The sequence below is a fragment of the Limanda limanda genome, chromosome 3 (assembly GCF_963576545.1).
Source record: "Limanda limanda chromosome 3, fLimLim1.1, whole genome shotgun sequence".
In the NCBI taxonomy this organism is placed as follows: Eukaryota; Metazoa; Chordata; class Actinopteri; order Pleuronectiformes; family Pleuronectidae; genus Limanda; species Limanda limanda.
Window position 1 is genome coordinate 15852275 of NC_083638.1, and position 18400 is coordinate 15870674.

The 18400-nt window shown below is 41.0% G+C and overlaps 1 protein-coding gene across 1 annotated transcript in view; it reads left to right on the plus strand.

Annotated features, from left to right (window-relative positions):
• The window catches only part of myo5aa (myosin VAa), a 44523-nt gene that overhangs the window by 12821 nt on the left and 13302 nt on the right, over positions 1-18400 (plus strand). Inside the window, exons 5-23 of the mRNA XM_061068315.1 lie at positions 2492-2648; positions 4788-4931; positions 6539-6620; positions 7910-8017; positions 8599-8705; positions 9077-9342; positions 9592-9673; positions 9777-9917; positions 10910-11035; positions 12649-12732; positions 14400-14402; positions 15364-15519; positions 15820-15917; positions 16239-16325; positions 16472-16580; positions 16719-16930; positions 17045-17201; positions 17292-17531; positions 17631-17879. Coding sequence (XP_060924298.1) covers positions 2492-2648; positions 4788-4931; positions 6539-6620; positions 7910-8017; positions 8599-8705; positions 9077-9342; positions 9592-9673; positions 9777-9917; positions 10910-11035; positions 12649-12732; positions 14400-14402; positions 15364-15519; positions 15820-15917; positions 16239-16325; positions 16472-16580; positions 16719-16930; positions 17045-17201; positions 17292-17531; positions 17631-17879 — 2608 coding nt within the window. The remainder of the gene's footprint in view (positions 1-2491; positions 2649-4787; positions 4932-6538; positions 6621-7909; positions 8018-8598; positions 8706-9076; positions 9343-9591; positions 9674-9776; positions 9918-10909; positions 11036-12648; positions 12733-14399; positions 14403-15363; positions 15520-15819; positions 15918-16238; positions 16326-16471; positions 16581-16718; positions 16931-17044; positions 17202-17291; positions 17532-17630; positions 17880-18400) is intronic.

The following is an 18400-nucleotide window of genomic DNA, read 5'->3' on the forward strand; positions in this document are numbered from 1 at the left end:
CGAGAACCTTTTACACAGTGTAAGGTTGTACACTAATATTACTCAGTCTGTATACTTCATTCTTTGTCTTATGTACATATGAACCCCTCAATTGGGCCTTTTATATATTAATTAGGGCTGGGCAAGTTAACTCGTTTTAATCGAGTTAACTCATCACTTATTTAACTCAGACAATTATTTTATCTCGCATTAACTCAGGTTTGATTATTTATTGTTTTATTGTGAAAGTCAGGCTTTTATTTTGTGAAAGTCTGTAGCTGACTGCTGCGGAACCGGAAAAAAGAAAATAATTGGCGGATAAACAACCATGGATAAAGGCTCTTATATACTTCTACGTATCCGTTTCTCGGAGAGGTCTCAGCGGGGGACAAAGAGTCTTTTTGATTTTTACTTCTCCGACGACTATCCGTCTAAAAACAATTCCCCGCCAAACCCATAGGTGGCGCAACGGAAGACGAGCTCAGAGAAGCCTACCCCATTTGGGAAGAAGAAGTCCACGTGTCTTTGTTTACATGTTAGCCTGTCTCCCACACACTGAACCATGGCAACTAACAGAACTAAATAAAGTGACACCCAGCGGGTCAAGATGCTGATGTAATCGTTTCTTAGCGCAGCGGTTCCCAGGTCTTGTTTCCGAACTGTGTTGCTGATTCCACAGCTTGAATCTGCTTGAGGCTACATGTAGCTAGAAGCTACCTGGAGCTAGCTCCCCCCCAGCTTCCACACACAGTCAGCAGGGACTCCCGGCACTAACAACTACTATCCAGTGTTTGCTTCTAACCTGACGGTATTATAGAAACAGTGTCATGATAGAAGTGGAATTAAAGTCGTGACGGCGGGTTCTTGCACTGTTACCACCGCAGTTAGCATGGTGGCTAGCCTAGCCCGCTAGCCTAGCCTGCTAGTGCCGTTTTGAAAGCTCGTTATAACCGTATGTGACCGTGCACACATGCCCTCAGTGCTCTAACGAGCCACCGTCAGCCGGACAACTCCACTGGCTTAACACACACGTCACATTAATCGTAGAATCATAGTTGTGTTCGTGTTTGTGGCTACAAGTAAACAGGAAGTTTGAGGTCCGGAAATACGGAAATGACGTCATACGGAAATGATGTCGTTCGCGGACCAATCACAGCCAAGAGCGGTCCGTCGGGTCTCCAAGATGAAGACGGATAGTTAGAAAAATCTGACGTGTACGAAAAGCTGTCCTAAGCACTCGGAGAGGGCGTTTCACGACGGATAGGGCGGTCTTATCTGTCCGTAATAGAAAAAACGGAGAGGCTTAAATTGGCCTTAAGGGTACGGAGCTTTTACATGGCCATTTTCATTTTAAAGTTCTTCCAGATGGCGGAGTCGACAGAACCAAAGTAATTTGTAGCCACTGCCAAGGTGAATTTTCTTATCACCGGAGTACTTCCAGTCTAAAATATCACCTAAATGCAAAACACACAGTTGATATCAGCAAATCACTCAACAAAACAGCGAGCGGAGCGAGGCTTTGGCAGACTACGTTAGACGCAGGGAGGAGTATAGATTTTTCATAACGAAGAGGATAACATTAATGCCCTGGCAGTGGCATTGAGCTTTAATTTTGTATTTGCTTTGAATCTGAATATTTTATTTAACTGCTACTGTATTAAATGCTGATGTTAAAAGTGTTTGCACAACAAATGTTATGGCACTTTCGTTCATATGGCAGAACATTGAAAATAAAATTGCGCTATACACTACTTTTTAATTCATTATTGGATTTTGCGTATACAAATGCGATTAATCGTGATTAATCAGGGAAATCATGCGATTAATCGCGATTAAAACTTTTAATCGTTGCCCAGCCCTAATATTAATATTTCTATTTGAATAAGAATTTAATATAAAGGTAATATTTTCTCCAGTAATATAAATCGTTGGAGCATCAAGGTGCTTGGATATGGTCCTGCAGCCGGTTCCTCCCCTCCCCCTCATCAGACTAAAACTTCTTTCTCTTGTCCTTGATCAGTCTGGTTCACACCATGATATATAACAGCATCTCTCCATTTTAAATGGGTCAGTCTCCTTAAATTCAGTCATGCTGCACTGAATTACACACACTTTTTCATCCAGACCAATATATTATTCCCTGGGAATATTACAATGTTGAAAAACACCCTAACTGGCAGTGTTAAGAAAGTTAAAAAATATCCTGGATCTGCACCAACATTCACTGGGTTCTCTCCTGACCTTTACCATATCCTTTCACCAAGAGTGTAACAATAAATTCAGGTGTTTTTGTGTAATCTTGCTCACAAACAAACAAACACACAAACCAACCAAGCAACAAATGGACTGTGGTGAACGTGTAAATTCCTTGGCAGGGGTAACACCTTCCAGCAACAATAGGAAGGACTGTGAGGCGTAAGAGTACCCGCTCAAACAGTTGCACTACACTATTTTACAGTAATTCATGATATTCACAATTTTTTTCTGTCACTTGTGTTTTTCATCTTGTCAGGGATGAGAGGAACCAGTCAATCATTGTGAGCGGCGAGTCCGGAGCAGGAAAGACGGTATCAGCCAAATACGCCATGAGATACTTTGCTACAGTCAGCGGCTCTGCCAGTGAAGCCAATGTTGAGGAAAAAGTCCTGGCTTCCAACCCCATCATGGAGGTGAGAACTTGGATTACCTTCAGTTGTATATAAATCCTTGTGCCTATGGAAGTAAATATAAACATACTGAAAATATAAAACAGCAAACATGTTTTAAACTTAACATTTTCTAAGCATTTATTTCCAATTTGTGTCGTTGTTGTTGTGGTCAACTTTGTAGAAGCAGCATATCTACGATGACAGGTCATAACTCTCACAGGAAATCTGTTGTACATGAAAGGAATTAGATCAACCCCCTCCATCAAAATGCTGTTGTGAAAGTGGAAGTCTTGCATCTTTTTTCCTGGCATTTTGTGTGTAGATGCATCTTTCCTCGGCTTAATTACTCAACAGTATGCTCTAAAGTAAAGTTGTTTTGTTAATGATGTCGTTTGTGCTTCTCTTCTGCCTTTGTCTGGCATTTTACTCTCCTTCTCTCTCCAGCCCTCGGGTGGCTCTTTCGCTGTGATAATACACGTCGTATCCTTAAAGGGATAGTTCACTGAAAAATGAAAATTCACTCTATTATCTACTCACAACTCTCCACAACTGTTTTGTGCACTCAAACACTTCACCCACCCCTCCATTGGCATATGGGTGAGTAGACAATGAGGGAATTTTCATTTTTCAGTGAACTATCCCTTTAACTGTGTGTGTATTTGTGTATGTCCTCCTGCAGTGGTAAGGACTGGAGGGGTTGGAGATCCCTCCTGTCCCCATATGCCACTAAACCCTCCTCCCTTTCACCCGCTCTACCTCCTGCCATCCCCCCACCATGTTTATCCTTCCTCATCACCCAAGATTCTCCTCCTCCCAGCCACCACTTTCAGGTTTAGCCAATCTGAGACGAGCTGACAGAAATGAATAGAAAGCTTTCTGTATGTCGCAGTGATGTCACTCTGGTCTCTGAGCCTGGATGCAGGGCAGATGGTTGCGTCAGCCTTTTCAATGTTACAAAACCCTATGTGTTCATAACTGCAGGTGTGTGTGTGTTTGCGTGTGCGTGTGCATGTTCGTGCGCTCAGCTGATGCAGGCAGAGACTGGAATACCTGCTCTGCTGAAAGACGCTTTGTCTGCAGGGCAAGATTGTGAGCCACTGTTTGGCCCTAACTCAGCAAGAGCCCTGTGTGTTCACACACCATTTACTGTGGTCTAGCTGATTTCTGTGGGTGTGTGTGTGTGTGTGTGTGTGTAGCCCCACCCATCTACTGACAATTCTTAGTGGGTTCATTGATCAGTCCTGTATATATAACTCAGGCTGCAGGCTGCAAATGATTTATGTGCAGACGTTTAGTACAGTAGCTCAGCAGGAAACGTCTGTCAACATATAATTGATGCAGCTTTTGTGTATGCATGTGGAGATGGAAGGAGATCCATTAATACATACTAGTGCTGGGTCCAGTGCTGACCAGCATAACAAACTGCTGTCTACTGCAGGTTGTAGTAACAGACTGAGAAATTGTAACGCATTTTAGAATATGGTGAATACAAGTTTAAATGTTTGTTTAATCCAGACAAAAACCGAAATACAATAACCACACATTGTGGTTTGAGGGGGATTATGGGACTTCCTGGCAGCGACAAGACTTCTGGACAAGAAAAAGTATTTTTGTTCCTTCAGACCGAGCCAGGCTTTATGTTAAATTGTTCTAACTGGCTGCCATGTATAGCTTCAAGTTTACCCTTCAGACATGAAAGTGAGTGCTATGGATACTTATATAAAAAGAAAGTGAGGGTTGTAGGGGACTGGAGCCAATCCCAGTGGACATTAGTAAGAAGGCGTCACCAGCAAATGGCAGGGCCGACGTATAGAGACAAACAACCATTCACAGTCACATTCAGACCAACGGCCAATTTAGAATCTCTGATTAACCCTGTATGTTTTTGCGACTGCGGGATGAAGCTGGAGTACGCAGACATGGGGTTGCTGTGAGATGACACTATTCCCCAAAAGGTTCAACTATTGCTTCAATTATCGTCCAACAGCCGTATTATCTCCAAAATATATCTTTGCTGCCTCCTTGTACATTTCGCTTTACCTCAGCTTTCATAACCACAGGTAAAATTGCCTTTCACTCAACTGGAACTAACCTTTCTGCTCAGTCAAGTTGAAATCAAAGTGCTTTTAAATCAAATTTAATTTTTCCTCTGTCACTCAGGCCATCGGAAATGCAAAGACCACCAGGAATGACAACAGCAGTCGGTTTGGCAAATACATCGAGATCGGCTTCGACAACCGCTACCGTATCATCGGTGCCAACATGAGAACGTATCTGCTGGAGAAATCACGAGTGGTCTTTCAGGTAAACGCACAATCGCACATCCGGGTTTGCATTTACGCACGTACACATGGCTTTGTTTGGATGTGACTTAATTCCTTCTACTCGTTACAGTCAAAAACAACAGCCTCAGGCGTCATGGACAAATAAACAAAGTTAACCTTTGCACACGCCTACATTTTATTCTGAACTCAACACTATATACTGTAGTTAAATAGCCCTCACCTGCATTTCGCTTTGTGGTGACAATGTTTTCAAAGCTTTAGTGTGTGTTCTTCTGCCACATTACCTGGGACCCTTATAGCAAGTTTCTTTCCTGCTCAGGTGTCCTTGGGTGCTCTTGAACACGTTGTTCAGGGTCAACTAATTTATCTAACTTATCCTTGTATGTCATGTGACTTATAATACACTGATCTGAGATGTTTTTCCTGTTTTAGCATTTAAAGCCTGCCAGCAGTAACTGATGTTAGCTGATATAAGAATTGAGTAGTTGCCAAAAATCTATGAGTTACAGCCCACTCCCTGATTAGTGCAATTATATACAAAAACCTTCCTATTTTCTGGAAACAAATTTAATTACAGCAAAATGACAATGTATTTGTAGCACTATTAGATTTCGATTGGGTGTGTTGGAAATCAGTGTGTGTGATGTAAGTTAAGTGTTTACCTGAAAACTAAGACAACTGACTCTTAGTTCTGTCACAAATTGAAATGGTAAACTAGAATGGCACTCAGTAGAGTGTAAACCTCTTAAAGGCCAAAGGCACTCCTTTTCAAAACACATTTCAATTTGTTGGATCAGGATTTTTATCTAGATCTGCACCAAATTGCACATATTCAATATGTCTGATTTCTTATATTGAGATCCATTAATAATTCTATGGGAAATTGGCCAAAATTTAAAAAACCTGCTCATCTCACAATACAAATCATGCTTTTATCTTTCTATTTCTATTCTATGCAGGTGTGTTTATGTTTGCCCACTAGAGGAGAGAGTATAGAGTAGCGTCAGGAACACAAACACACTCTATTGTCATTGACAATGCTACTGAAGAACGAGGAAGTTCCTCCTCACATTTTTCACATACTTGGCTCCAGTGCCACCCTTTTTACAGGTGTGTGTGTGTTTGCTTGCATTCTGTGTTTGGGTGTAGTACCAGCAATGTAGGACGCAGGTAGCAGACTTCAAATCTTGATGGATTTCACATTTCGTTCCCGCTTTCACAGCTTCACAGCACACTGTAATATTTATTTGTTTACACCGAAAATGAATCTTTAACAAAAAGTTGAATTGCCAGCTTTATACATTTACAATATGATCCGTCAGGTTGAGAGCAGGTGCATCACATGTTCTTAGTATGTTGGGGGAAATTTGAGTGTGGTAAAATGAACATTGAAACTTCATGTCTGACTGTTGGCATGCCCTTGAGCAGGGCTTTAAATTGCCAACTGCTTAAGTGGAGCTTCCAGATGTTAAACTGTGTAATTCTAAAGCAGATGATGAATTTTACTTTCACTGCATGAATGTGGCTTGAGAAAAGGACAAAGGCTTAGATTAGCACCAAATATGTGAAGGACTGATGTATAACATCTATGTGATGTATTCAATTAAAGTTCATTCTTTATTCCAGGCGGATGAGGAGAGGAATTATCACGTCTTCTATCAGCTCTGTGCATCGTCACATCTGCCTGAGTTCAAGATTCTGAGGCTGAGTAAGTCTCTGTCTGCCCACACGCACAATCACACACACATCAGAGATAAAAAATATCATGATTATATGTTCGCTATTATTTAATATTAAATTTTTTCAGAAATGGTAAATTGGGATGCAGCTGTCATCGCACACAATAGACAATAAGTCCGATTTTTTTTCCCACTAAGATTGATGAATTAACGAAAAACTTTGAAAAACGCTCTATCTCTCAATGTTAGAGATAGTGGTGTAAAAAAACCCACATGATCTGGATTACCACCATAATGAATAGTTTCTTCCTTGCTGCTGTCATTGTCATCAATTCTCACAATTGTGCACCTACTTGTGAACAGGTGTCATTCATCAGACCAAAACCAGCAATTTACAAAGCTTTGTGCAGTAATGTGATTAGTGTGAACACGTACATATAAACAAGCCTCAAAGCAAAAGTAAGACATGTTGAGATTAAGAAGATTTTTTCATTTTCTCCAGTGAAGCTCTGATTGTTCTTCACAGCAGGAAAACTGCCAGAACTCCGAAGATTCGTCATCACACAGACTGGCTCAGCCAAGCAAAAACAATTAAAGTGTAATTGCTGTTGCTTCTGGATTTATGTATCCCATTTAGAGCCACATTTAAACTGCATTACCAGCTGGAAATAATCCTGCTGAGGGCCCACAAAGGAGGAGGTATAAACCCCTCCCATCCTCCACATCTCCCAATAAATAATCTTCAGTGACCACATCGTGGTGTCTGAAACTCTCTGCCATGTATCAGATCACTTAAGGCGTAGCAAACTCAGTGACTGTGTGGTTGAACAAGCTCTCATTCAGAGCGCTCCCACTGTGGACCTGCACCTGCTCAGCCGAGTCATGAGACACAAACACACAAACAGTCACACACACACACACACACACACACACACACACACACACACACACACACACACACACACACACACACACACACACACACACACACACACACAGCTGCTGTCTTTTCCTCTCCTGTGGACTTCCTGGCTCAGTAAATGGAGTGGTTGTCAAAGCCAAGTCAGTGCCTCTTGTTGCCAGGCAACGGGTCATGCCTTAATATAGAGTAAAGTGTATATGAAGAAACTCTTGTTAATCTGTTTTTTACACAGAAAGTGTTAATTTTATGTGTAAGGGTGTGAGTATGTATGTGAATGTGTGAGTGAATATGTGTCTGTCAGACAGGATGGAAATTGGCTCCTTTCTGAATTCGTTTGTCTGTTACAATTTGATATCTCAGACATGATGGTGATATTTCTTCTGTCTCTCCATTCAGGCAGTGCAAACGACTTCCTGTACACAAGGCAGGGCCGCAGCCCCGTCATCGACGGTGTGGATGACACCAAGGAACTTTCCACTACTCGCCATGCCTTCTCGCTGCTCGGTAACAAACACATCACACTGCTCTACATGCTGGAATTCGTAACCAAAGAGTCTAATCATGTACATGTAAGCACCAGGCAAGAAAGGGTTCAGGGTTGAATGAGAGTATATTTTAGGATTTTAAGTCACTCAGATATTTGATTTTTTTTTTTTTAACCATGAGGGGTATTTTGACTTTCAGTAATTGTCAACAACAACGCACACATTACAGACAATAAATAAGGAAAATGATAAATACTGAACAGAAATATAAAGACATACAGTGGGCATCATCACTTTGAAATTGTAGGAAAAACATTCTGTTTGTCCTTGTTAAAATGTGTTTGCCGGAGCCATTGCTCTGGCTGAAGAGGGTATTTGCATTTGCCCTTTGAGTCCAACTTCTTAAAATGTCCAAGGTTGTTTAAGTTAGTGATGAAGGTGTTCTTCCAGAATTTTGCAATCTTACCTAGTATGTTCTTGTTAGCAACACTAAAGTTAAAGGAAATTTAAAGGATTTTCAGGAGCGTTCTGTCAACATTCTAAACTTCCTCAGTTCTAAGTGTCAGTGTAACCTGAGTGTCTGTGTGGGTTGGTCTGCAGGTATCAATGAGTCCTATCAGATGGGCTTGTTCCAGGTTTTGGCTGCGATTCTTCATCTTGGAAACGTGGAAATAAAGGACAAAGATTCAGACAGCAGCATCATTGCTGTGAGGATAACGTTTATTATTCAGTACTAACTGTCACTGTCACTCTGTCATGTGTTAACCAGTTGTGTAATATTTGGTATAATTTATGAACATTTTCAGCCATGGTGGAATTGAGTGACGTTTTTTCAGGATTTATTTGAAGACATGTTCTCTTGTCTTTTCTGTTCTCCTGCTCACAGTCACATTTTGTTCAGTTTAGTACGAAAGTTCATTTGACTTAGCTGACCTCCATGACTCATGTTAACAAGAAGTGCTGCATTCATTCTCACTCTAGTTCTGCATTAAACAGCACTCAGTTGAAACATCTACATGCTGCTGACATGAGATAATCCACTTCCTGTTAATTACTTAAATCTTTTCTTCTTCTTCAGCCAAACAATAGCCACCTGACAGCATTCTGCGAGCTGGTGGGCGTGACCTACCAGGACATGTCTCAGTGGCTGTGCCACAGGAAGCTGAAGACGGCCAACGAGACGTATATCAAGACCCTCCCTCGTCTACAGGCCACCAACAACCGGGACGCGCTCTCCAAACATATCTACGCCAAGCTCTTTAACTGGATCGTAGGGCACGTCAACAAGGCTCTGATCACTAACTTCAAACAGCACTCCTTCATTGGCGTCCTCGACATTTATGGGTATGACTCCTCTTTGTCAGTCAGGGATAGTTTCAGAAAGTGATGAACTAAGACATGATCATATACTCAATGGTTTAATATAATAGTAAGTCAATTTAACTGTAACGGTAAATTTCACAGGCTGCCCCACCAAATAACTCCAGTCAATCCAAGAATTTGTCCAAATAATTAATAAATTTGACCTAATAACTAAGTTAACCTTGTTAAAGGTTTGATCGGCTGGTTTCATCCACTCTTCTTCCTCACCAGGTTTGAGACGTTTGAGACCAACAGCTTCGAGCAATTCTGTATCAACTACGCTAATGAGAAACTCCAACAACAATTCAACATGGTGAGCAGCGTGTTTATTCTGTTGGACTACACTTTATAGTCACTGATGTAACATGTTGGATTCTGTTTATTAAATGTATGCCTGTGTGTGTGTTTGTGCACAGCACGTGTTCAAGCTGGAGCAGGAGGAGTACATGAAGGAGCAGATCCCCTGGACTTTGATAGACTTCTACGACAATCAGCCCTGCATCAACCTCATAGAAGCCAAGATGGGAATCCTGGACCTGTTGGACGAGGAGTGCAAAGTACTTTTGATATAGTCGGCTAAAATATATATAATTTGATTAATATATAACAAAAGTGATCCTGCTGACACATCACATTTGCTTTTTTGCAATTTACTTTTTGACGTGTTTTTATAGTTCTGTGTAAAACAATAGAGGCTAGACAGATAGCTTATCGTCTTAAAATCGTATCTTTAATATGTTTATTAACAAGAGTATGCTTTGGCATGAGAACTATACAATTGTATCAAACTCGATGACTTGTGAACACAAAAGTAGGATATGTTGAGAACATGCAATTAAAGTTTAAATATTCTTACGTCAAGAGACTTAAGAATATTTAGTTTTTTTAACCCTGTCACCCACACTACACCTGAGTCTCCAACACCTACGTATTTCAAATCAAAGTTCACCTGAAATAAGGAAACCCAGAATGAGCAGACATGAGCTTCTCTTCATGCTCCTCAATCGCCATGTTTTCAGGTTATTTTTTACCAAGTTGTTACTTGATAATTGGCAGTTGATCGTAATTAAGTATAATCAAATCTATTTTACAGTTTCGATTGGGTTTTTCTATTTTTATTTGTAAGTAAAGTATTCACACAGTTTACATAGAAATGGTGTTAATGTTGGGTTTATTTTCAGTGTGTAAGATATCATATCATAGTTAATGTTGTGGTAACAGTCACAAACCCGTCAGCTCACGGTGTCAAGTGCAGATTCATATCTGTTCCACCTACACACTCTCAGAGCTCAGCCAGATAACTCACAGTCTTAACTGTCCCAATCTCTCTTTGGCTCATAACCACCGGAAGGTCATTTTATAGACTGTTGACATTTGAGGAGGGCCAAATTTCTGACATTATTGCAGTGGAATGAACTCGCAGGGAAAGAAATGCAAAGAAAGAGTATTAACAAAACTCGATGTCATGAATTGTAACAACTCTATATATTGAAGTCTGAATTAAAATGTAAAGTTTGATTCCTCTGTGTTTTCACTCTTTGTTTGTCAGATGCCGAGAGGTTCAGACGATACCTGGGCTCAGAAACTGTACAACACCCATCTGAAAACCTGCTCCCTGTTTGAGAAGCCACGCATGTCCAACCGCGCCTTCATCATCCAACATTTCGCTGACAAGGTGGGACTGGCCAACGCTGTGTTTGATCCATGTTTGCAAAGCATTCATCGTAGACTGACAGTCTGTATTTTTGGGAAATTATGTTTTCCACTGATAAAAAATATATGACAAAAAACACAGACAAGAAAGACTAATGAAAAAAAGTATGATTCCATTTGGAATCTTTCTTTACCACCTGATCTATTGATCAATTGTTATTGTTTCAGCTGAAAACACAACCTATTTTTTTTCCTGTATTCAGTCACTTTTAGCCCTGTGTTTTTCATGGGTCCCTTAAGATGCTGAGTAAGACACTGAGTTGTGTCATTCATTCCTTTGGTATTTTAGACTTTTATTCTGTTCTTATTGAGCTGGAAATGTGATGGTCTGGCAGGTGTGGGTTTGAAAGATTAGTGCGTTGTGTTGCACTTTGCCTTTCGAGCTGCACGGATAATATTTCAGGACTGACCGGCTGCAACGGCTGCTGCAGTGCTGATGTGAGATATTTTTAGGAATAGCTGCAGGATAGATGACTTTGTTTTATTATCATCACTGTTTTCATACAGAAGGGCACTTTACATCTGTATGCTGATGTGATTCAGTTTAGTGTAATAGATTTTATATATTCTAATGAGGTTTGACAAAGTGTTATTTCTCATGTCTATTTTTAGATCTTCACTGTAGAGTTACTCATAAACGGGTCAAGGACTAATTGGCTTTCCCAGGAGGTCTCTTCACAATCAAATGTGATCCAATGAAAATATTTCTATATTTGTGTAGTGATTGATGTAATACATTATCTCAAAGCGCTTTACATAATAAGGTCTAGACCTTAAAAATTGCAGAGAAACCCAACAGTTCCCTCAATGAGCAGCACTTTGGCAACTGTGGAGATAAAAAAAGAAGTAGAACCAGTCTCAATGTGGGCAGACCTCTGCCTCGACAGGTTGGGCAGAGAAAAATTGGGAATAGAGGAGAGGTGGGGGTGGTAAATAGGAGAAAGAAGAAAGCAGCTCTCTCAGACTGGTTGTAATTAGAGTAATAAGTGTGATAATTATAAATGGAAAGATGTTACTGACCAAACATTTTTTTAACGATTGATCTTTGTGTATTAAAATCAAACTGCATCAGGAGGTTTAGCGGTGTCTAACCTCCCCCGCAGACCTCATCGTCTTTGTCTAGAAAAATGTCACCTCAATGAAAACTGTTACCTCTGCCTAGTTGGTCATGTTTTTATATAGGTTTGTTTGTTGGTCTTTCAGTTTGTTAGCAGCATTACACAAAAACCACCGGACAGATAACCACCAAACTTCGGTCAGGAATAAAAACATTACATTTTTGCGAAGATCTGGATCAAAGGGCTGGAATTTAATTCCACTGTCTTTAACGATAGGGCGTTATTAAATTTTCCAGATCTATAAAAGTCTAGTGACTTTAAATGTAGTTTCATAATGGGACTGTTGGGCCATGTATCAACTCCACTGAGTGCAATTGTAGGTTAGAGATACGTTTTAAATGCACTCTGCCAGTCATATGGATATAATTTAAGGTTAACATTTTTAGAAGTGGAGTATCACTAACAAACAAGCAAAGCTAGCATGTAAAACAAGCTCTGTTGTGTTGTTGTCGAGCAGGTCGAGTACCAGTGTGACGGTTTCCTGGAGAAGAACAAGGACACTGTGAATGAAGAGCAGATCAACGTGCTGAAGGCCAGCAAGGTGAGGTGCACAAGCACTGACACACATCTACTCTACATTACAGTGTAGAACTGAAGAGCAGGTCCTGACGAGGTAGAGGAGATACAAGTACTGTAAAGGATGAGTGAATGTTTGCATTGCTTCAAAAGAAGCCTGAATCTATGGCACCTGGTTTCAAAATCACAACATTTTACCATAATTTGACTGAAGGATTAGGGAAGCAGCGCCCTCCACTGGCCACTTGGAGATTGTGTTGAATTCTGCAGTGAAAAATAATTCTCGTTCCAGATTTTCAGTGAGGTTTTTGTTTACAGATAAAAAGACAAAAGTGAACACAAACACACACAAATGCACATGCAATTAAGGTCAATAGGCCAAACATGAACCATAGAGCACAACACACAATAACTTATTTAATGCTTTCACATGACGTGAAAAGATAATAGTATTCCATAATTTAACTGAAATACATTTTGTATGGACTATAGTAGCCTCTACAGTCTCTCTACACATTTCTGTGCAAAAATGCATGTGCACATGCTGTTAAAAATGTCAGATCACATCTGACTCAACATCAGCATGTTGTGTGTCTTAGTCTTGGGAAAAACCTGGGTCAAAAAGGGCCTAAGCCTTTTAAATCCTTAGTGATGTTTTGGCTGCACACACACACACACAAAAACACGCACACACACACACACACACACACACACACACATACACACACACATTAAGTGTGTTCATACAAAATACTCAGTGACCTTCGTCTGTTTTCTTATAGACTTCAACACGAGCAGAGCTGGGTAAGAGCTGAGATACTGTCTGCTCTAACCTCTAACATAACCCCTTAACACAAACACACACACACACACAGAAACAAAAAAACATGTAATCTGACTGTCGCCATGGAGATCAGTGGGACTCAAACGATTGTTATTAAATGGTTTCCTCTTCAGGAGATTTACATGTGGAGATAACAAATGTTGTTGGACAAATTATGTCATCATGTGTTGTCTGGATGCAACACTGTTCTATTTCACAGCACCGACCTGCATCAGATCTCCACAGAGGCTGTAGTTCTACAGCACTCTGACTTGTTCTCTGTCTGCATCCAGGTGAAAACCCTGTTACACCGTTGACCTCCATCTTGACAGATAAATATTCCAGCGTCTAATAGCTCCACAGATAGAACGTGTGGTTCTCAAAAACCCACTTGGACCTGCGAAATGCAAACAAGAGTAATGCATCAGTGCAGACCTCTGCTTGCAAGTCTAACCAATACACCACCTCGTACGGGAGAATGTATAAAGCATTATTATTTCCCTGGATGCAAAATGATCTGTAAAGGTTGACTAAATCACAGAAGAAACAATATCAGCCACTGTTGTGCAGCCGTGTTTCAATCAAAGGCTTTGAATTCAGTTGAAATACACCTCAAAGTGCTTTGAGTTGGATCTGATAAAACTCATCATCCCATCATGCACTTCCCATCATTTGCCTGGTTTTATTTCCCTTTAAGATTGAGTATTCTGGCCTGTGATGGGGATTGTAATGATTTTTAACTTTTGGTTTTTGGTTTCTTTAACCTCTTTCTTTTATTGTCATTTTGTTTGTGTTGTCACTGTGTCTCCATATGTTGTCCATATATGTTTGTTTCCGTCCTCATCATGACAACCCTTCCCCGCCAGCAGAAGGTAAACAGAGGCGTTCTTATAACGCTGGGCTGTCTGTAGCTCTTCCTTCAGCTCCTTTTTTTCTTTCCTCCTTCCTCGTCTCTTTTCTGGCACTGAGTTGAATCTCTCCTAACACCACTGAGGGGGTTTGAGTTGTGCGTGTGTGTGTTTTTGACTTTTGTTTGCTGCATGGACAACACTAAAGGCACTCTGGGAGGAGAAAGGGGGATTGGATATAATAGAAACGGACAAAGGAAGGAGGGATTCTTCATGTTTTCAGAGCAATGCTGAGAGCGAGCAGCACGTGAAGCCTTTGTGGCTCTGGCCGTCCGGCTTAATGAAGGTGGAGAGAGAAGCAGCATGACGGCTCTCGGAGCACAGCGGGAGGACCTGAACCTGCACATAACACAGCTTCCTCCTCATATAACCAGTGTTATATGGAACATGACTGACATGCTTTACTAAAGGCCATACATTCTACATAATAATATCTGTGTCATGACTTCACGGCGAAATGAAGCCATGCGGTCATATATGGCAACATCAAAATGTCATATATGAGGAAAACATAACCTTTCATCATTTTAATTGGCTTCTAATAACATAATAACAAGTGTCTGTGATTGAGTTTAATCAAAGCTAATCAACAAATCAAGTGACATCTACTCACTCATCATCTCTGTCGACTGTCAAACGGCATTTCAGCTGATTTCTGTGTGGAAATGTTGACGAAAATACTCATATCAAATTGTGTTTACACATTATTACTCGATGTGTATGTTGAGTTTTATAAATTGAAGTAAATCCTCAATATGCTTTGCCTATATGGGCGACACAGTAACTAAGAAAAGCCCAAATATACAAATTTTGTCGTGTGATCAGCAGTATTTGCTCTGAAGCGTATTTTAAATGCAACGTTCCTACAGTGTGTAATGATGGCCTCTGCTGTTCTGTTTCTGACTGTATTTGTCGCTGTTCCCAGTTTGACCTGCTGGTGGAGCTGTTTCAGGACGAGGAGAAGGCAACCAGTCCCACTGGTCAGGTCTCTGGGACGGGAGGTCGCACCCGCCTCAGCATCAAACCTGACAAGGGTCGGGAGACGAGCAGCAAGGAGCACAAGAAGACTGTCGGCTGCCAGGTCGGTCATCTCTCCACTGTTTTATGATTTAGATTGATGCTGTTGTGAAATAGACATGTCTGCTCACAGTGTAGAGACAGTGACGTACTTACGTCCAAGACCATGTTCACGTTTAGACCCCACTGTATTTATAGATCTTAGAAGTTATATCAAAATCTGTTAATTTTGGTAAATCAAGTTTTAATCCAGTCCTTATCCACTATAAGCACTAACATCTATTAGCATTACATGTTTTTTTTTCATATTGATGATGATGATGATGTTGTTTGTGATGATGATGGTGGGGGTCCTCTCTTGTAGTTTCGTAACTCTCTGCAAATGCTGATGGGGACTTTAAATGCAACCACTCCACATTACGTCCGCTGCATCAAACCCAACGACTTCAAGCTGGGCTTCACGTAAGTCTCCTCCCTTGTTTTTTATGTATCTACATCCCCTTTTAATTTAAAAGTAAGACACAATCTCAGGTTAATTGTTATTCTGCAGCAGCATAATCTTATTATTTTGTCTCCAAATTTAAGCTTCCTCATATTCTCGGTTTAGATTTTAGGTACTGGTAACAATGTCATTATTGATTTAAATTGCATTTGTGATAAATAGCTAAAATAACATATTTCCTAAAACATTTTTTGTACATTTTTTGTACTCATTATTATTCACTATAATCTCAGTTGTAATTACCAGAGGCCATATTGACTTTGATGATTTGCTGTTGACAGGTTTGATCCTAAACGTGCGGTGCAGCAGCTCCGAGCCTGTGGTGTCCTGGAAACCATCCGCATCTCTGCTGCAGGTTTCCCATCTAGGTACTGGATCTGTGCATCAATGAACACTGCTGAAATTTCTCAGAGACGCCAATATGTTTATGTATATATACAGTACCTTTGATAACGTCAGCCAGCAAAGTTATTTACCTCTGTTTAACTTGTGTGTGTGTGTGTGTCTCCCACAGATGGACATACCAGGAGTTCTTCAGTCGTTACAGAGTGTTAATGAAGCAGAAGGACGTGCTTCAAGACAAAAGGTTGACCTGTAGGAATGTTCTGGAGAAACTAGTGGAGGTCAGACTGTGTTTCACTTTTCTTCTTTAAATGAACAATTGAACAATTTCAGAATTATTATTGGTTGTGTTGTTCCTTTCTCTTTTCATCCATCAAACCTCTGCCTCAGCCCTGATCTCTGTTCATGTCTTCCCTCAGGACCAAGATAAATACCAGTTTGGTAAGACTAAGATCTTCTTCAGGGCTGGTCAGGTTGCATATCTTGAGAAGTTGAGGGCAGACAAGTTGCGTGTTGCCTGCATCCGCATCCAGAAAACCATCCGCTGCTGGCTGGCACGCAAGAAGTACCTTCGCAAGCGCAGCGCAGCAATCACCATCCAGAGGTTCACCAGAGGATACCAGGCACGCTGGTGAGTGCAAAGACATTTGAACCCTTTTTAACTGATTTACAAAAAGGCTCAAATTTTCCAATAAGTTTTCATTTCAAGTGTTGATTGAGACTTGCATCTTTCGGCTCCACTCAGCTTGGCCAAGTTCATGCGTCGCACTCAGGCGGCCACCATCATCCAGAAGTACCAGAGGATGTGCATTGAGAGGAAACGCTACAGGCAGAAGCAGGCTGCTGCCCTGGCCATGCAGACGATCCTCAGAGGTTATATAGCCAGGCTGAAGTACCAGGCGGTAAGACACTTATCACACTAATCACTGCAAAACATAGCCCCAAAGAATCTGCTGTAATTTCTCCTTAACTGTTTCTGTGTGTGTCTATAGCTGGTGCGGGAGCACAAAGCGGTGATCATTCAGAAAATTGTTCGTGGCTGGCTGGCTCGGTGCTGGTACAAGCGCTGCCTCTACTCCATCGTCTACCTGCAGTGCTGCTTCCGCAGGATGAAGGCCAGACGCCAGTTGAAGAAGCTGAAGATCGAGGCTCGCTCGGTGGAGCATTTCAAGAAGCTCAACAAAGGCATGGAGAACAAGATCATGCAGCTGCAGAGGAAGATCGACGCGCAGGTGAGAGTTTTTCCAGACAATTCTCTCCCCGATCTTACTTTACATGATATCTTATCTTTTTTTATTGATTCATTTTTGTGTCTTATATCTTCTATCCAGAGCAAGGATAATCTGTTGGTCATCGAAAAGTTCAACAGTCAGGAGACCTCCTCCTCAGCAGAGAAGGAGAAAATGCGTATCGAGCTCAATCGGCTGCGGGGGGTGGACGAGGAGGCCAAGACCAAAACCAAACAGGTGTCATCGCTGCAGGAGGAGGTGGAGCGGCTGAGGAAGGAGCTGAGCACGACACAGCAGGAGAAGAAGACCATCGAGGACTGGGCTCAGACATACAGGAGCGAAATGGAGAAAGTAAGAAAGGATCCACATCTGTTACCATAGGGCAGGGGTCTTCAATGTTTTTCGGGCCAAGGACCCCCAAACTGATAGAGAGATAGAGCAGGGACCCCCAACTATATATATTGTATGAAATTGTGTTTTTTATTAAACTGGGCCTAGTGCCATGTATAAACATAGCTACCCTGTTATTATGCAATCAATACTAAGCTATTCAAGTAATACACAGAAAGATAACGTATTCTGCCTCCATTTATCCGTTCGCTATAATATGTTGGATTCGTGTTAATGTGTAATTAAAGACATTTTAATTTGTTGGAAAAAAATTGTTTGAAAAAAAAAATGAATTGTCTAATACTCCTCCGCGGACCCCCTGTTGAAGACCTCTGCCATAGTAACTAGGATTTGAATTTTAAGGAAAAATAGTTTCAAGAACGAGCTTCTTTTCTCAAATCCCCTCAATCTTCCTGTCTGATCCCCATCACTTAGTTTTCCAGTTTAAGTGAGACTGTGAATGTCAATTGACTGATTTAAAA